Source organism: Bombina bombina, chromosome 10 (genome assembly GCF_027579735.1).
Source record: "Bombina bombina isolate aBomBom1 chromosome 10, aBomBom1.pri, whole genome shotgun sequence".
In the NCBI taxonomy this organism is placed as follows: domain Eukaryota; kingdom Metazoa; phylum Chordata; class Amphibia; order Anura; family Bombinatoridae; genus Bombina; species Bombina bombina.
This window is the reverse complement of record NC_069508.1, coordinates 145,321,339-145,341,467: the sequence shown is the minus strand read 5'-3', so window position 1 is coordinate 145,341,467 and position 20,129 is coordinate 145,321,339. Positions and strand designations below refer to the sequence as shown.

At 35.8% G+C, this 20,129-nt stretch overlaps 1 protein-coding gene across 1 annotated transcript in view; it reads right to left on the bottom strand.

The window, feature by feature from the left end:
• Positions 1-649: 649 nt before the first annotated feature.
• Positions 650-20,129, bottom strand: part of LRRC40 (leucine rich repeat containing 40) — a 257,736-nt gene continuing 238,256 nt past the window's right edge. Inside the window, 4 exon segments of the mRNA XM_053693365.1 lie at positions 650-1,328; positions 4,317-4,502; positions 12,645-12,754; positions 15,528-15,606. Of these exon segments, the coding sequence (XP_053549340.1) occupies positions 1,223-1,328; positions 4,317-4,502; positions 12,645-12,754; positions 15,528-15,606 (481 nt within the window). The 3' untranslated portion in view covers positions 650-1,222.

Sequence of the window (20,129 nt, the reverse complement as noted above, 5' to 3'; positions counted from 1 at the left end):
GAATAGAAAAAACAGAAGTGCAAGGAAATTACTACCTGAAGCAAATGGCTGGTATAGCTGTGCGTTTGTCTTGTTTTCTAACTAAAAGCAGCAATCTATTTATGAGGCTCCATTAGAAAGCAAAAATAAACTAGAGTTACAGCCATACTGTTTGAGAATCAAAAGATAGGGAATACGAATATGAATGATAAAAATAAAATAACTATCAAATATAATCAGACTGAGAAAAGATTTGCACATTCAAAACATTCAACAGTATTAAAAGGGATAGAAAAGTCAAAATTAAACTTTCAAGATTCAGACAGAACATGTCATTTTAAGACAATTTAAATGCACTTCTATTTTCAAGTGTGTTTGGTTCTCTTGGTACCTTGATGAAAAAGAATACGCACATATCCTACACTAGTGGGAGCTAGCTGCTGATTGGTGCCTGCACACATTTGTCTTTTGTGATTGGCTAACTAGATGTGTTCAGCTAGCTGCCAGTAGTGCAATGCTGTTCCTTCAGCAAAGGATATAAAGAGAATGAAGCACATTTTATAATAGAAGTAAATTGTAAGGTTTCTTGAAATTGTATGTTCTAATAATGACATTTTTTTGTGGTTTCCTGTCCCTTTAATAAACAGAAGTCTAATTACAGTAATCTAGGAACTTTTTAAATAACATTTTATTTTTAGTGTTCGGTGTAAATACTCATAACAGTAGTCGTATTTCATTTTATTTTATCAAAATTATGGTAACAATAAGTGCTTTAAACAACATATTAAACATGTAAAAACCTTAGTTTTGTATAGAATTCTTAATTATAATCCAGAAGCAATTGGTAGAATCGATTCCATATTCAAGAAACTGGAGAATAGCGTTTCTTACTAATAGAACTAACCTGATTATATCATGATAAAAAACAAAACAAAAAAAAAAAACAACTTTTAAGGAAATTTGGCAAAGTTGAAAGATTGAGTTAAATGTTTAAATATTGCAAACACAACTCATTTTTATATCTGCATGACCCAAATCCTCTAATGCTACAGAGGAAATAATTTTAAAGCAATGTTTATACATATATATATATATATATATATATATATAAAAGATATACTGTTGAGACATAATGAAAGTCGCTAGTACTGCATATAAACTATTAGATACATGCAAAAAAAATTACAAACAAATTTGAAAGGAATTAATATGTTTATATATTTTTTCATGCTCTTGAATTTAATTAAGAGGGAATGCGGCTTCTTAAATATTCAAGTACAGCTGCAGTTCCTTTTGCAAGAATAGCTGCACGAGGATTTCGAAACGGGTTGCCATCAAGATGTAGAGCTCTGTAGAGAAGAAAAAAAAAGATGTCATGAATTAACTTTTAGACCTGACCACTAGCATGCTGTTTTTAACTTTATGGATGAATAAAGGACTTTGTATTTTTAATTATTGATAACAGAGGTAAAGTGCTCTGTCAAAAATAAAAGTTTAATTTTGATGCCCCTTTAACCCCTCGACCTAATAGGACGTATGTCAGGTGGAAGGGTAATCTCTACACTACAGCTTATTTCTGCTATTTCTAAACAAAGGAGATCTCAGAGAAGCTTTTAACATCATTTGTGTCATGATTGCACAAGCGGTATGCAATTTATTTCAGTGAGAAACCTAAAGTATGTAGAAAGGTAACTATTTTTTTTGGAAAATAATAATGGCATGAAATATAACAAATCTGGCCTTGATCAATACCTTGGGTTGTTTACTAAAAATATATATAGTTTTGACAGGTAAATAAAAAAACAAAAACATGGCTCTATTTATGTTTAAATAAAATGATAGCAAAAATGCAAAAAATTATCTTGTATTTTGTGCAAGTTTTTCTCTGAAATTCCCGGGAAGCGAATGGGTTAAAACAGACAATTCATAAACCGTAGCCATTTGATGCAAAAGATTACACTAATACATTGATTCTGCAGAATAAAATTAAATTACTCTAAAAGTAAAATGATAGTTTTACTATAACTTAAAACACATCAACATTATTTCTATTCTTGAAACCCTTAAATATTTTGAGTAGAACTCCGAAAACTTACAGCATTATTTTTCTTAAAGGGACAGTCTACTACAGAATTTGTGACGATTAAAAAGATAGATTATACCTTTATTATCCATTCCCCAGTTTTATTAATACACTTTTTTTTACCTCTGTGATAACCTTGTATCTAAGCCTCTGCAGACTGCCCCCTTGTCTCAGTGCTTTTGATAGACATAATTTTATCCAATCAGTGCTGACTCAAATAACTGCGCAGGAGTGAGCATAATGTTATCTATATGACCCAATGAACTAGTGCTGTCTAGTTGTAAAATAAACTGTCAAAATGCACTGACATAAGAGGTGGCCTTAAAGGGACAGTCTACAAAAGATACATAATTCCTTTTATTACCCATTCTCCAGTTTTGCATAACAAACGGTTATATTAATACACTTTTTACCTCTGTGATTACCTTGTATCTAAGCATCTTCTGACAGCCCCTGATCACATGACTTTATTTATTATCTATTGACTTGCATTTAGTATTGTGTTGTGCTAACTCTTAAATAACTCCCCATGCCTGAACACAGTGTTATCTATATGGCCCACATGAACTATCAGTCTCTTGTTGTGAAAAGCAATTTAAAAAGCATGAGATAAGAGGCAGCCTTAAAGTCTTAGAAATTAGCATATGAGTCTACAAAGGTTTAGTTTCAACTAAGAATACCAAGAGAACCAAGCAAATTTGATAATAAGCGTAAATGGGAAAGTTTATTAAAATTACAAGTCCTATCTGAATAATTAAAGTTTAATTTTGACTAGACTGACCTTTAAAATCTATTTTCAAATTCAGGTGGCAAGGTTATGAAAAACTAAACACAAAGACACTTTATGATGTGGTGTAAATATGTGTTCTACATTTTCCAGGTATTTCGGATGTTATATTAACACAATGTGATGGATCACTTTGGCTTATTTAATATAAATCACATATAGAAATATTTAGGATATAAAACTGGGTCTGGATACAATGCCCTAGAGAAACAATGTTGCACAATTGCAAACAACCATACACTGGTACAATGTCAATATTACCGTCAATAGACACTTGAGCGTGTAGATAATACCGTCCGATGTGACCACTTATGTGGACTAAGACTTGACTTTTGTAGCTCCCTCGGCGTAGGTTAGATGTAGCAAACAAACAAAGCAAAAAAGATTTTCTTTACTCCACATTCGATGACTGTGAGTAAGGTTTCCAAGTTGCTCTTGTTACGATCTTATGAGCATCTTGATAAAGGCCTGATTAGGCTGAAACGCTTAGAAACTTGCTCATTATTTGTCTAAATAAGTAGTAGGTGAGGTGTACAGAACAAGCTCTAATCCACGGAGTTGTTCTCTGAAGTATTAATCCCACCCATGATCTAATCATTCTGTTCAGCACTACTTCACAACGCTGATATTTGAACTAAACGGACGCTGTCATACACTGTACCTGCAGCATATCTGCCTAATAGTAAACGTAGTAGGTGTGGTGCATTGAGCCTCTTTAATACATATAAGTGACTCTATATGCGTAATTCCCACCCATGATCTACATTTGCTAGGCTGTTTATTTTACCTATACTCCAAAGAACGAAGTCTGTACTGCCCGGTACTTTTGAACTTCGACCTCCAAACCGGAATCGGCTTTCAGCACTGGAAGCCCCGCCACCACTGTTGTGAGCGCAACTTGGAAACCTTACTCACAGTCATCGAATGTGGAGTAAAGAAAATCTTTTTTGCTTCGTTTGTTTGCTACATCTAACCTACGCCGAGGAAGCTACAAAAGTCAAGTCTTAGTCCACATAAGTGGTCACATCGGACGGTATTATCTACACGCTCAAGTGTCTATGGACGGTAATATTGACATTGTACCAGTGTATGGTTGTTTGCAATCGTGCAACATTGTTTCTCTAGGGCATTGTATCCAGACCCAGTTTTATATCCTAATTCTCTGATACATTGTACAACGTCTTATTGATGTAATATTTTAATATAATATTTTTTATTTCATTTTTTGATGCCGGCATCCTTCTGTATATTATCTGTATTTTCTATTATCATGTTTATAAAACAATTTTAATATACATTACTGTTCATTATTTTTAATATAAAATACTGCTCACTATTTTTACCTTCTCATTCGCTGTTCACAGCGCGTTCCCATATCCCCATGTTCTACTACAAATGTGTATATCTCAATAACTTAAAAAAACTTTATTTAAAAAATAAAGTTGTATACTGAACAAAACTCATTACCTGAGATTTTCACAGTTTCCCAGGGTTGGTGGAATTTGCAGAAGATCATTATTCTGAAGGTCCAGAGTTGAAAGCTTGCTAAGTTTTTGTAATTGCAGAGGATCAATTGAGCCAATCTGATTACTGCTGATAAGAATTGTTTCCAGAGTTGGAATTCGATAGAGAACCTCAGGAAACGTTTTAAACCTACAAAAGGTAAATATTTGGAAAATAAGATAAAGACTTTTCTATTCAACTGAAATGTAACGTGATTACATACTTTGAAAATGAACAGTACATCATCTCCTTATTCTCAGTGAAAAAACTTAGTACCTACCTATAGAACCAGTCAGACTCTGAATCAGTAGAGCAAGATCCCCAAGAATTTGTATTGCAATTCCAACAAAAAACATAATTTATGTAAGAACTTACCTGATAAATTAATTTTTCATATTGGCAAGAGTCCATGAGCTAGTGACGTATGGGATAAACAATCCTACCAGGAGGGAAGAAGTTTCCAAACCTCAAAATGCCTATAAATACACCCCTCACCATACCTACAATTCCGTTTAATGAATAGCCAAGTAGAGGGGTGATAGAAAAGGAGTAAAACGCATAAAAAAAAAGGAACTGGAAATATAATTGTGCTTTATACAAAAAAAACAAAACCACCATAAAAAGGGTGGGTATCATGGACTTTTGCCAATATGAAAGAAATGAATTTATCAGGTAAGTTCTTACATAAATTATGTTTTCTTTCATGTAATTGGCAAGAGTCCATGAGCTAGTGACGTATGGGATAAAAATACCCAAGATGTGGTAATCCACAGAGGAGTCACTAGAGAGGGAGGGATAAAAATCAAAACAGCCATTTTCCGCTAAAAAAAAATAAATTAAATCCAAATCCAAAAAAAAAAGTTTTTCTCATAATTGAAAAAGAGAAAACTTAAAACATAAGCAGAGGAATCAAACTGAAACAGCTGCCTGAAGAACTTTTCAACCAAAAACTGCTTCCAAAGAGGCAAACAAATAAAAAAGGTAGAATTTAGTAAAAGTATGCAAAGAAGACCAAGTTGCTGCTTTGCAAATCTGATCAACTGAAGCTTCATTCTTGAAAGCCCACAAAGTGGAAACTGATCTAGTAGAATGAGCTGTGATTCTCTGAGGCGGGGCCTGACCCGACTCCAAATAAGCCTGATGAATCAAAAGCTTTAACCAGGATGCCAAAGAAATGGTAGAAGCTTTCTGACCTTTCCTCGGACCAGAAAAGAGAACAAATAGACAAGAAGTCATCCTGAAATCTTTAGGCGCAACATATTTCAAAGCTCTTACAACATCCAGAGAATATAAGGATCTCTCCAAAGAATTCTTAGGATTAGGACACAAAGAGGGAACAACAATTTCCCTATTAATGTTGTTAGAATTCACAACTTTAGATAAAAACTTAAATGAAGTCCGCAAAACTGCCTTATCCTGATGAAAAATCAGGATAGCAGAAGAGATAGCCAAAAAGAACAACACTTTCCAAGAAAGTAGTTTAATATCCAAAGAATGCATAGGCTCAAAATGAGGAGCCTGTAAAGCCTTCAAAACCAAATTAACACTCGAAGGAGGAGATATTAATTTAATGACAGGCTTGATATGGACCAAAGCCTGTACAAAACAGTGAATATCAGGAAGTTTAGCAATCTTTCTGTGAAATAAAACAGAAAGAGCAGAGATTTGTCCCTTCAAGGAACTTGCAGACAAACCTTTATCCAAACCATCCTGAAGAAACTGTATAATTCTAGGAATTCTAAAAGAATGCCAGGAGAATTTATGAGAACACCATGAAATATAAGTCTTCCAAACTCGATCATAAATCTTCCTAGAAACGGATTTAGGAGCCTGTAACATAGTATCAATCACTGAGGCAGAGAAACCTCTATGACTAAGCACTAAGCGTTCAATTTCCATATCTTCAAATTTAAAAACGGTCCTTGAGACAGAAGGTCTGGTCTTATAGGAAGTGGCCAAGGTTGGCAACTGGACATCCGGACAAGATCTACATACCAAAACCCGTAAGGCCACGCTGGTGCTACCAGAAACACAAACGATTGTTCCATGATGATCTTGGAGATCACTCTTGGAAGAAGAACTAGAGGCAGGAAGATATAAGCAGGTTGGTAAAACCAAGGAACTACTAACGCATCCACCGACTCCGCCTGAGGATCCCTGGACCTGGACAAGTACCTGGGAAATTTCTTGTTTAGATGGGAAGCCATCAGATCTATTTCTGGAAGACCCCGCATCTGAACAATCTGAAAAAATACATCTGGATGGAGAGACCACTTCCCGGATGTAAAGTCTGACGGCTGAGATAATCCGCTTCCCAATTGTCACACCTGGGATATGTACCGCAGAAATTAGACAAGAGCTGGATTCCGCCCAAGAAAGTATCCGAGATACTTCTTTCATAGCTAGGGGACTGCGAGTCCCACCCTGATGATTGACATATGCCACAGTTGCGATATTGTCTGTCTGAAAACAAATTAATGGTTCTCTCTTCAACAGAGGCCAAACCTAAAGAGCCCTGAAGCACGGAGTTCTAAAATATTGATTGGTACCCTCGCCTCTTGAGATTTCCAGACCCCTTGTGCTGTCAGAGATCCCCAGACAGCTCCCCAACCTGAAAGACTTGCATCTGTTGTGATTACAGTCCAGGTTGGATGAACAAGAGAGGCCCCTTGAGCTATACGATGGTGATCTAACCACTAAGTTAGAGAGAGTCGAACATTGGGATTTAAGGATATTACTTGTGATATCCTTGTATAATCCCTGCACCATTGATTCAGCATACAAAGCTGAAGAGGTCTCATATGAAAATGAGCAAAGGGGATCGCGTCCGATGCTGCAGTCATGAGACCTAAAACTTCCATGCACATAGCCACTGAAGGGAATGATTGAGACTGAAGGTTTTGACAAGCTGAAACCAATTTTATTCATCTCGTCTGTTAGAGACAGAGTCATGGACACTGAATCTATCTGGAAACCTAAAAAGGTGACCCTTGTCTGAGGAATCAAGGAACTTTTTGGTAAATTGATCCTCAAACCATGTCTTTGAAGAAACGACACTAGTTGATTTGTGTGAGATTCAGCAGAATGTAAAGACTGAGCTAGTACCAATATATCGTCCAAATAAGGAAACACTGCAATACCCTGTTCTCTGATTACAGAGAGTAGGGCACCGAGAACATTCTAAAAAATTATTGGAGCTGTCGCTAGGCCAAATGCAAGAGCGACAAATTGGTAATGCTTGTCTAGAAAAGAGAATCTCAGAAACCGATAGTGGTCTGGATGAGTTTGAATATGAAGATATGCATCCTGTAAGTCTATCATGGACATATAATGACCTTGCTGAACAAAAGGCAGAATAGTCCTTATAGTCATCATTTTGAAAGTTGGCACTTATACAAAACGATTCAAAATTTTCAAATCCAGAACTGGCCTGAATTAATTTTATTTATTTGGGACAATGGATAGATTTGAATAAAACTCCAGACCCTGTTCCTGAAACAGAACTGGTATGATTACCCCTGAAAGCTCTAGATCTGAAACACACTTCAGAAAAGCCTGAGCCTTCACTGGATTTGCTGGAACATGTGAGAAAAAAATCTTCTCACAGGAGGTCACAAAATCTGCCCAAACGTTTTGGAAAAATTTTAATCTGCCCCCCACCAGCTGAGCTGGAATGAGGGTCGCACCTTCATGCAGACTTGGGGGCTGGCTTTGGTTTCTTAAAAGGCTTGGATTTATTCCAACTTGAAGAAGGTTTCCAATTGGAACCAGATTCTTTGGGGGAAGGATTGGCTTTCTGTCCTTATTCTGTTGAAAAGAATGAAACAATTAGAAGCTTTAGATTTACCCTTAGGTCTTTTATCCTGAGGCAACCCACCCCCCCCCCCCCAGTAACAGTTGAAATAATAGAATCCAACTGAGAACCAAATAAATTGTTACCTTGGAAAGAGATAGTAATCTAGACATAGATACCATGTCAGCATTCCAATATTTAAGCCACAAAGCTGTTCTAGCTAAAATAGCTAAATACATAGATTTAACATCAAATTTGATGATATCAAAAATAGCATCACAGATAAAATGATTAGCATGTTGAAGCAAGCGAACAATGCTAGACAAATCAGAATTTGTTTCCTGTTGCGCTAAGCTTTCCAACCAAAACGTTGATGCAGCTGCAACATCAGCAATGGATATAGCAGGCCTAAGAATATAGCCAGAAAATAAATAAGCTTTCCTTAGATAAGTTTCAAGTTTCCTATCTAAAGGATCCTTAAAAGAAGTACTATCTTCCAAAGGAATAGTAGTAGTATGTTTGGCAAGAGTAGAAATAGCGCCATCAACTTTGGGGATTTTTTCCCAAAACTCCAATCTAGCTGCTGGCAAAGGATACAACTTCTTAAACCTAAAAGAAGGAATAAAAGAAGTACCAGGCCTATTCCATTTCTTAGAAATCATATCAGAAATAGCATCAGGAACTGGAAAAAACTCTGGAATAACCACAGGAGGTTTGTAAACAGAATTTAAACGTTACTAATTTTAGTATCAAGAGGACTAGATTCCTCAATATCCAAAGTAACCAACACTTCTTTTAATAATTTATGAATATACTCCATCTTAAAGAGATAAGTAGATTTGTCAGTGTCAATATCTGAGGTAGGATCTTCTGAATCAGATAGATCCTCATCAGAGGAGGATAATTCAGTATGTTGTCGGTCATTTGAAATTTCATCAATCTTATGAGAAGTTTTAAAAGACCTTTTACGTTTATTAGAAGGCGGAATAGCAGACAAAGCCTTCTGAATCGCATCAGCAATAAATAATATTCACAGCAATATCATGTACATCAGATGTTGAAGGAACAACAGGCATTGTACTAGTACTGATGGATACATTCTCTGCATGCAAAAGCTTGTCATGACAACTGTTACATACTACAGCTGGAGATATAATCTCCACAAACTTACAACAGATACACTTAGCTTTGGTAGAACTGTTATCAGGCAGCAGGATTCCAACAGTGGTTTCTGAGACAGGATCAGATTGAGACATCTTGCAAATGTAAGAGAAAAAAAACAACATATAAAGCAAAATTATCAATTTCCTTATATGGCAGTTTCAGGAATGGGAAAAAAATGCAAACAGCATAGCCCTCTGAGCATAAAAAAGAGCAAGAGGCATATAGGAAGTGGGGTTTAAATAATTAAATTATTTGGCCGCAAGAATGACGCACAATGCAAATGAATTTTTTTGGCGCTAACGACACTCGGAAATGAAGCAACTCGCGTCATGGCAGACGCAACCTTGTGCAAAGAAACCTGGCGTCGACTAAGACGCCGGAAATGAAGAATTTGCGTCACCAAACGTACCTTTGCGCCAAAAAATTATTGCACCAAGAATGACGCAATAAATATCAGTATTTTGAGACCTCGCGAGCCTAACTTTGCCCGCGAAAGTAATGAAAAAGCAGTCAATTTTGAAGAAAAGACTATACCCCAGATAAGAAAAAAAAATAATAATAACTTCTTAAATATGTTTCCCAATATGAAACGGATAGTCTGCAAAAGTAAATATATATAAACCTGACTCATGGAAAATATAAGCACAATACATAGATTTAAAAATTTATATTAATACATAAAGTGCCAAACCATAGCTGAGAGTGTCTTAAGTAATGAAAACATACTTACCGAAAGACACCCATCCACATATAGCAGATAGCCAAACCAGTAGAGCTAATGGAATATGAGAGTATATCGTCTATCTGAAAAGGGAGGTAGGAGATGAATCTCTACGACCGATAAGACAGAACCTTTTAAAAGATTTCCCGTGAGGAAAACCATAGAATCAATAGGTGATATTCTCTTCACATCCCTCTGACAATCACTGACTCTGAGAGGAATCGGGCTTCAAAATGCTGAGAAGCGCATATCACAGAAGAAAATCAAGCACAAACATCGGGGGGCAAAGTCTGTAAAAACTGAATTGTGGGTGTGGTGAGGGGTGTATTTATAGGCATTTTGAGGTTTGGGAAACTTTGCCCTCCTGTAGGATTGTATATCCCATATGTCACTAGCTCATGGACTCTTGCCAATTACATGAAAGAAATGCCCATGCAAGATCATTTAAAATTGCATTTCAAAGCAAAAATAACTAAACAAAAAAAAGTTAAATAGACAATAAGTATTTGTGTAAAAATATACAATAGGTATTTCAGCATCGAGCATTGCATTACAAATGAAAAAGTTCTGCACACAAAATAACTAGTCTGTGAACATTTAACCCTTAAGGACACGGGACGTACGTCGTACCTTTTATTTCCATAATTGGTTTTCAGCCCTATAATAGCACAGATGTTACTGAAAGCAGCAAAACTCTCCAATACTACATACCTCACTACAGGAGGCATTCAGAAATAGGGCTCCCTTTTAGAAGCTGCAGACAAAGCTTTGGAGCAGCTATGGCTGCAGAATTGTATGAACGAGCCTGCAGTCGATGGTTAAAGGGACATGAACCCCAATTTATTTATTTCATGATTTACAGGGAGCAGCAATTTTAAACTTTCCAATTGACTTCTATCATCTAATTTGTTCTGTTGTCTTAGTATCCATTGTTGAAAAAGCACACCTAGGTAGGCTCAGGGGCTGCTTGATTGGTGGCTGCATATATATGCCTCATGTGGTTGGCTCACCCATGTGCATTACTGTTTCTTCAACAAAAAGTATCAAGAGAATAAAGCAAATTAGAATAGTAAAAGTAAACTAATTAGTTATTTAAAACTGCATGTTCTATCTGAATTTTTAAAGAAAAAATGTGGGTTCAATGTCTTTCTTCCTAACCTATACCAGCTCTGTGTTTGTCTGGCCGGGGTGATTGACAACCACTGTTCACACGGCGTTGGACAAGCAAAGGATAAACGAGGGGCAGCATACTGCTTACCGCTAGCCGCTATGCCAGACAGATAGGTTCACCCGGGCATTTTCTTAAATGAAGCCTATAGTGTGGTCTTGCTGCTGTTGTTGAGAGATGCACTATTTAACCGTTTACAGGGTACATTGGTTGAAGACAAACAAACGCTAATGGTTTCCTTCATATTCAGATAGAAACATTCTTCAAAATGCATGCTCTAACATATTTCTATTATCAAATGTACTTTGTTCTCAAAGTGTCCTTTATTGAAGAGCAAGTAGTCAGGTGCAGGAGCATGCATGTTGTCTGAAGCAGTTCTGTAAGAATAATGTTAACAATGTACATTGAGGAAGCACTGCTGGCCAACTAGTGTTTAAAAATATTATTGCAAAACTGCTGCATATAGTTCTCCAGACACATCAATGTTACCTACCTAGATTTCTTCAAACAAAGAATAGCATGTGAACAAAATAAATCTGATCATAGAAGTCAATGAAAACTTGTTTTTAAAATTACGCTCTGTCTGAATCATGAAAGCAAACTTTTGGATTTCATGTCCTTTTAAAACTGTCCCTTTTTAGCGTAATTTACATTGGTTTGCATTCCAGGGACATACCGCTTGAATAGCCTTAAGCATTTTTATTTTCTCTCTTCCAATGTGGCCAATAAAGGACATATATCAATGATCTTCCACCCTGATCAAACAATCACTGTTTTAACTACAGTAAAATCAGTCATATGATGGCTGCAGTATCCTATTTAACCTCTCTAAACTAGTGAAAAAACACAAACATTTTAAGGGGTAATCCTATTTTTAGGATTTATATCTATAATGATCAGATAGTGAAAAAAAGTTTGGTGTTCTTATATTTACAAAAAAGGGTTACAAATCTTTAGGCCTTTCTAACCAAAGTTATGAATTATTGACATAGGGACACAAACCCCAATTTTTTTCTTTTATGATTCAGCTAGAGTAACAATTTTAAACACCTTTCAAATTTACTTCATTCTCTTGATATTCTTTGTTGAAGGAGCAGTAATGCACCACTGGGAGCTAGCTAAACACATTGGGGTGCACAAATGAAGAGGCATGTAGGTGCAGCCACCAATAAGCGGCTAGCTCCCAGTAGTGCATTGCTTCACCCCAAGCCTACCTAGGTATGCTGTTAACAAAGGATACCAAAAGAACAAAGCTAATAAGATAAGAAGAAGTAAATAGTTTTTTTTTTTGTTTTTTTTTTAATTTGCATGCTCTGTTTAAAGTATGATAGGTTTAATGTTGGCTTCACTGTCCCAACTGTTACAATACATTTTGGTTCCTTAATTTCACATTAAATAGCGATTAATAAACATCACAAATAACAACCGCTCCAAGAAAATACAAACCTATTAAAAGACAGGATTACTGACTGCAGCCTTGTAAGTGCTTCTATTTCAGCAGGTAGAGAAGCTCAAAAAATTGTTTCTGTGTAAAGAAAAGAAAATGCATTAAATATGTTTATAAGGTATCAAATTATCTGGTAGTACAGGTAAGTGAATAGTGCAAGTATGTCACCTGATGTATTGATATATAGAGAGCTTAATATATTCCAGTGTTCTTCACAGAACATGTTGCCCAGCCGGGTGGCACTATGAAGTAGCCAGGTGGCTTTATGAAGTTGCTGGGTGGGGGCATTGTAATATTTTCTAATATTACATAATTTTCTGCTATCTAAAAGCACAATTAATTGCATAATTTACAAATTTTATTTTAAAGTCCAAAAAAAACCCTTTCATGAATTCAAATAGGGCATGTCATTTTAAACAACTTTCCAATTTATACTTTTATCACCAATTTTTGCTTTGTTCTCTTGGTAATTCTTAGTCGAAAGCGTAAACCTAGGAGGTTCATATGTTAATTTCTTAGACCTTGAAGGCCGCCTCTAATTCGAAATGCATATGAATAGTTTTTCACCACTAGAGGGCATTAGTTTCACGTGTTTCCTATAGATAACATTGAGCTCATGCACGTGAATTTGCCATGGAGTCAGCTCTGATTGCTAAAATGCAAGTCTGTCAAAATAACTGAAGTAAGGGGGCAGTCTGATGAGGCTTAGATACAAGGTAATACAGAGGTAAACGTAGTATAATTATAACTGTGTTGGTTATGCAAAACTGGGGAATTGGGTAATTAAGGTATTATCTATCTTTTAAAACAACAAAAATTCTGGTGTAGGACTGTCCCTTTAATGATAATGTGTCCAATATTTTTTTTTTAATATTAGCTAATTTTAACTTAAAAGTTGGATAAAATGTTAGCCAGGGTGGTCAGTAAAATCAGTTGGGTGGTGCACCTGCTAAAAAGTCATGCAGAGAATACTGTGTTTATTTTTAGTAGGGGGGGGGGGTTTGCTCTTTATTCTTGAGATGGTATATTCCTAAGAACCTCCTCGGCCTACCTAAGCTTTCCAAAAAGGTCTACCATAGAACTAAGGTAAATTTGTAATAGGAGCAAATTGAAAAGGATTGTAAAAATTGCAATATTCCATTCAGAAATAGGAAGTTTAATTTTCACTTTCCTGTTTCCTTTAATGCTTGGGTATGTAACTTCTTGATAGGTGGAATTAGGTTAAAACTTCCCAGAATGTTTTGGGGACTTCCTGTATAATAATGTAGGGTATGGCTAGAAAGTAGTACTTGCATATCAGGGTGCTTGGGGGAAATATGTCTCCAACCATCAACTCCTGTTCCAGTTCCAGCTAGATTAAGGAGTAGTAACAAGAGCAGCAGCCTACAGACACAAGTCATTTGTCACCTAGTGAGGAGTGCATAGTCCTGTAGTTAGAGTGTGGAGCCAAACTGCAGAGGGATCAGGTGGATTCATTTGATGACAAGAACTGTGTTATGCACTTCTACAAAACACAGAGATTTTGAAAAGAGAGTTTGAGAGATAGGGCAGTAGTCAGAGAGGGAAACATGGATCAAATGAAGGGTTTCTTAAAGGACCTTAAAAACTAATACAAATCTAGATATAATATGTTCAGAGGAAGGATGAACCTAGAATAGTACCTAGATCTATTTCGTTAAGAATTATATAGTTCTATTAATATTAAGTTTTAATGTTTAAGTTTCTTTTAAGTAATTATCACTGCCATAAGGGATTAAGAGATATGCTGAGTATATTTTAAGTATGTTGGCTTTAATTTGTTTCAAAGTGTTGCATATTTTCAAGGTTACTTAAAAGACATGCAGGAAAAATATGCGGCCAAAAACGAGGCAGCAAGTTTTTAAACCCAAAGCTTGAAGAAAAAAAAACAAGCCGCCCTAGGATTGAAAACCGGGACCACGAAGGCGGTGGCTGTTGATAAATTGTCATGTTTTTAGTTTTAGGTGATTTTCTTTAATAGGTATTTCATTTTAAAAATAAGGTGTTGATCACAATCGTATCAAATGATTTATCACAAAAATCCTCATACGTTTTAATGGTGGATTTTATACGTTATTCTAAAGGATTGTGATCGACCCCAAAACCTTTAATTAAATTAAATCTTTAATGAAAGAAAAATAAAATATGCTTATATACAGGGGTACCTTTTTACTTTCGCACTGCTGTCTGGCTGAATTTGATTCATTGCTTACAATGGTGTTTACCAGCAAGCAGGTGACAAACACATTTGTGTTTGTAGTCATTTTTCAAGCGGATTTGCTGCAAGTTGTCAATCTCGCTGTGATTTTGAATAATGACAATGGTAAAAAACTAGTATAAATTTTACTGTGTATATGGAAAACAACGGTGTGGGAGTAATTTCAATTTTTTTCGTTTTGTAAACACCAAAATATACAGATCAAATGTAAATGTTTCACTTTTAAACAGGAAAATATAGAAATAAAATATCTAACTCTCTCTCTCTCTATATAATATATATATAAATATATATATATATATATATATATATATATAAATATATATATATATATATATATATAAAGTAGAGTAACAGCAGTCCTATACTATTGAGTTAGGAAGCAGAAAAAAGAAAGCTCTCCTAAATTGGTGTTACAGTTGAGGTTAAAATATCCAAAAAGTAACCACTATTTTTTTGCCAAAAAGAGGAATAAAGAGCAAACCTAAGGCTGATTAAGAGCACGAGTAAGAGAAGCAAGAAATGTTTTTACACTGAATTTTCTTTTTTTACATTTACCCTTTAAAAATATTGTTAGTTTGCAACAGGTCTGTCTTACGTGCTAAAATACATACACATATCTCGGTAGGTCAATTTTCAGGAGCATACAAAGATACAAGGATAAAGATGTGATTCTATTAAAGCCAAGGTTAAGGTCACATACGGAATCCTTCAACTCAACTATTCTGTAAATGAATTAAAAAAAAAAAATGTAATTTCCCCCCAAAAAAATGCAATAATAATATTACACTTTTTTTTTTCTACATTACTAATAAAAGTCTAAATAAACGAGAGCTATTGTCTAGAGATCCATCTTCTTCACTCATGAGGGGTAGAACTCTTAAACCGTTACAGGTTTTTGGGAATCATTCTCATGGCTATGTGCAATGGTCATGTTTTTGCTTATAACATATTAGCTGTACAACATGAATACAGTATAGTGTATCAAGAAAAAGTGCTAGTAAGAGCCAGTCTCTGTAAAAGTAGTACATTTACAGATGAAAACCTTGACTAGTGGTTTCCAGAAATATACGTTACTGCCCCCCAGGGCAGCATGGGATTACAGATGGGGTCCTAATAGGCACAGGAGTTTGGAAGGGGGCATTGGGATTACCACAAAGGGTGATACTATGCAGGGGAGTGGAGAAGAGGATGCTAGAGAACCTCTGTAAGTGTGATGATCGTTAATTTGCTTAGCTTTAGCCTAGATGCCAAAAACCAAAACAACCTTCTTGCTTTGTATTTGAAGTCTTACTGCTTTTGCTTTTATGATGGTTTAGCTTTATCAGCAACGGTTACACTGTCCCTGGTGACTGCCATAGAGTGCAGATACTTGTATGGAAGGCTTCAAATCTTTGTTTTAACATAGGCTGTACATTGCATGTATTGTTAATGACTGCAGTAGTTTGGAATTACTGTGTATTAGCAGGAAACAAAGTAAAAGCCTGTTGTGCTTGGTCTGAGTAACTTTTTGCATACAATCGTCTTTCAATGGTTTTACAGGTTTTCTGCTCACTGTCAGCGGAAATAACCTGGTGTGGTGTAGAAGACTATATGATATGGTAGCAAATACCTCATTTAAAGTTTGCCTATTGCTGTAATTGTTGCAACTATGCTCAAAGCATAGAAATCTGCTTCAGATTTCTGCACATGGTTAAAGGGCCACTAAACCCAAAATCTTTCTTTCATGATTCAGATAGAGAATAGAAATTTAAACAACATTACAATTTACTTCTATTATTATTTTGCTAAAATTTTTAGATATCCTTAGTTTAAGAAAAAGAAAATGCACAGAGAGAATAAAACAAATGAGATAATATAAGTAAATTAGAAAGATGTTTAAAATTGCATTCTCTTTCTAAATCATGAAAGAAAAAGTGTGGGTGTCATGTCCCATTAAGACTCCTGAGTTAACATAAAACCAGACAGCTGAACAATTTCAAAATCAATGTCTTATCCCTTTACAATGCTGTATTGGAAAAAACATCTTGAACCTGCTAGACAAAATGAGATGTCAGAACACCCCTTATTTTCCAGGAATCAGGACTCAGTGGCCAAGCGGTTATCAAGTTTTTGTTTTTTTGGGGATGTGACGGACAGAAGAATTAGCATTTTGGGAAATAACCACTAATTGGCCCTGCTAAGTAAACAAAGGTACTAACTAAATTCTTATTAACATGGCAGAACTGGAGACAAGAAGTTAAAGAGATTTCCCACTGCCTCAATAGAGGATTTTTGGTGGCAAAAATGTGATAGTAGAACTTAAGTACTGTAATGTCAGCTCCCTTACCTAGATGTAGACAGTGCTCATTTAGCGAGGAAACAAGGTAAGTTAGGGGTTGCTGTTTTTTTTAACGCTAATTAACGCTTTCGCACAAGCGTTAATTGCGCTAGAAGATAGCACTTTTTTTTGCGCACGTCAGGTGGCACTCGTATTTTGAGGTTGAAAGTAAACGATTTTTCGCTCAAGTGCTGAAGGCCAAAGTTAGAATACTGTGTGCGCTTTTACATATTCAAATGTACAAACAATGTAGGAGACTGCGTCTGGTTTTAGCATACCCGCTAATATATAGTACGGATAGAGGCAATATAGGAGTGCAAATTGGCTAATGTATGCTTAACAGGAAACACAATATGTAAAAAAAAAAGAGGACTATCACAATTTAGACATATATGTGTTATTAAAACAAATGTATTTACAAACAGATTGGGATGATGATCCTAATTCAAATATTAAAAAATAAAAGTAAATATTGATAGATAAGAACAATAACTTGAGGTATACAAGTATCAACTATAAACAGAGATAAATTGAAATTAGAACAAGGCAATAAGAACAATAACTTGAGGTATACAAGTATCAACACTAAACAGAGATAAAATTGATATTTATCCTCTAGCAGGGATAATATTTGATATTATATCTTCCAGCTGGGATATAATAGAAGATTGAGCCAATATTAGGGTGAACGGAGTACACGTGGAAAAATATAAAAAATGTAGTTTACGTGAGAAATGTGAAAAAATATTAAAAAAAATATAAAAAACATAATTATGTAAGAACTTACCTGATAAATTCATTTCTTTCAGATTAGCAAGAGTCCATGAGCTAGTGACGTATGGGATATACATTCCGACCAGGAGGGGCAAAGTTTCCCAAACCTCAAACTGCCCATAAATATCACCCCTCACCCACACCCACAATTCAGTTTAATGAATAGCCAAGAAGTGGGGTGATAGAAAGGAGCAAAGCATCAAAATAAGGAATTGGAATAATTGTGCTTTATACAAAAATCATAACCACCACAAAAAAAGGGTGGGCCTCATGGACTCTTGCTAATATGAAAGAAATTAATTTATCAGGTAAGTTCTTACATAAATTAATGTTTTCTTTCATGTAAATTAGCAAGAGTCCATGAGCTAGTGACGTAGATGGGGATAATAAATACCCAAGATGTGGAACTTCCACGCAAGAGTCACTAGAGAGGGAGGGATAAAATAAAGACAGCCAATTCCGCTGAAAAATAATAATCCACAACCCAAAACAAAAGTTTTTAATCTCAATAATTAAAAAAAATGAAATTATAAGCAGAAGAATCAAACTGAAACAGCTGCCTGAAGTACTTTTCTACCAAAAACACATCAAAATGGTAGAATTTAGTAAAAGTATGCAAAGAAGACCAAGTTGCTGCTTTGCAAATCTGATCAACAGAAGCTTCATTCCTAAACACCCAGGAAGTAAAAACTGACCTAGTAGAATGAGCCATAATCCTTTGAGGTGGGGATTTACCCGACTCCACATAAGCATGATGAATCAAAGACTTTAACCAAGACGCCAAAGAAATGGTGGAGGCCTTCTGACCTTTTCTGGACCCAGAAAAGATAACAAATAGACTAGAAGTTTTTCTAAAATCTTTAGTAGCTTCAACATAATATTTCAAAGCTCTTACTACATCCAAAGAATGTAAAGATCTCTCCTTTGAATTCGTAGGATTAGGACACAATGAAGGAACAACAATTTCTCTACTAATGTTGTTAGAATTCACAACCTTAGGTAAAAATTTAAATGAAGTCCGCAACACTGCCTTATCCTGATGAAAAATCAGAAAAGGAGATTCACAAGAAAGAGAAGATAACTCAGAAACTCTTCTAGCAGAAGAGATGGCCAAAAGGAACAGAACTTTCCAAGAAAGTAATTTAATGTCCAGAGAATGCATAGGTTCAAACGGAGGGGCTTGTAAAGCCCTCAGAACCAAATTAAGACTCCAAGGAGGAGAGATTGATTTAATGACAGGTTTGATACGAACCAAAGCCTGTACAAAACAATGAATATCAGGAAGATTAGCAATCTTTCTATGAAAAAGAACAGAAAGAGCAGAGATTTGTCCTTTCAAGGAACTTGCAGACAAACCTTTATCCAAACCATCCTGAAGAAACTGTAAAATTCTAGGAATTCTAAAAGAATGCCAGGAGAATTTATGAGAAGAACACCAAGAAATGTAAGTCTTCCAGACTCGATAATAAATCCTCCTAGACACAGATTTACGAGCCTGTAACATAGTATTAATTACTGAGTCAGAGAAACCTCTATGACTAAGAATCAAGCGTTCAATTTCCATACCTTCAAATTTAATGATTTGAGATCCTGATGGAAAAAAGGGCCTTGAGATAGAAGGTCTGGTCTTAACGGAAGAGTCCAAGGTTGGCAACTGGCCATCCAAATGAGATCCGCATACCAAAACCTGTGAGGCCATGCTGGAGCCACCAGCAGTACAAACAAATGTTCCATTAGAATTTTGAAAATCACTTTTGGAAGAAGAACTAGAGGCGGAAAGATATAGGCAGGATGATAATTCCAAGGAAGCGACAACGCGTCCACTGCCTCCGCATGAGGATCCCTGGATCTGGACAGATACCTGGGAAGTTTCTTGTTTAGATGAGAGGCCATCAGATCTATTTCTGGAAGTCCCCAGATTTGAACAATCTGAAGAAAAACCTCTGGGTGAAGGGACCATTCGCCCGGATGTAACGTCTGGCGACTGAGATAATCCGCTTCCCAATTGTCTACACCTGGGATGTGAACCGCAGAGATTAGACAGGAGCTGGATTCCGCCCATACAAGTATCTGAGATACTTCTTTCATAGCCTGAGGACTGTGAGTCCCACCCTGATGATTGACATATGCCACGGTTGTGACATTGTCTGTCTG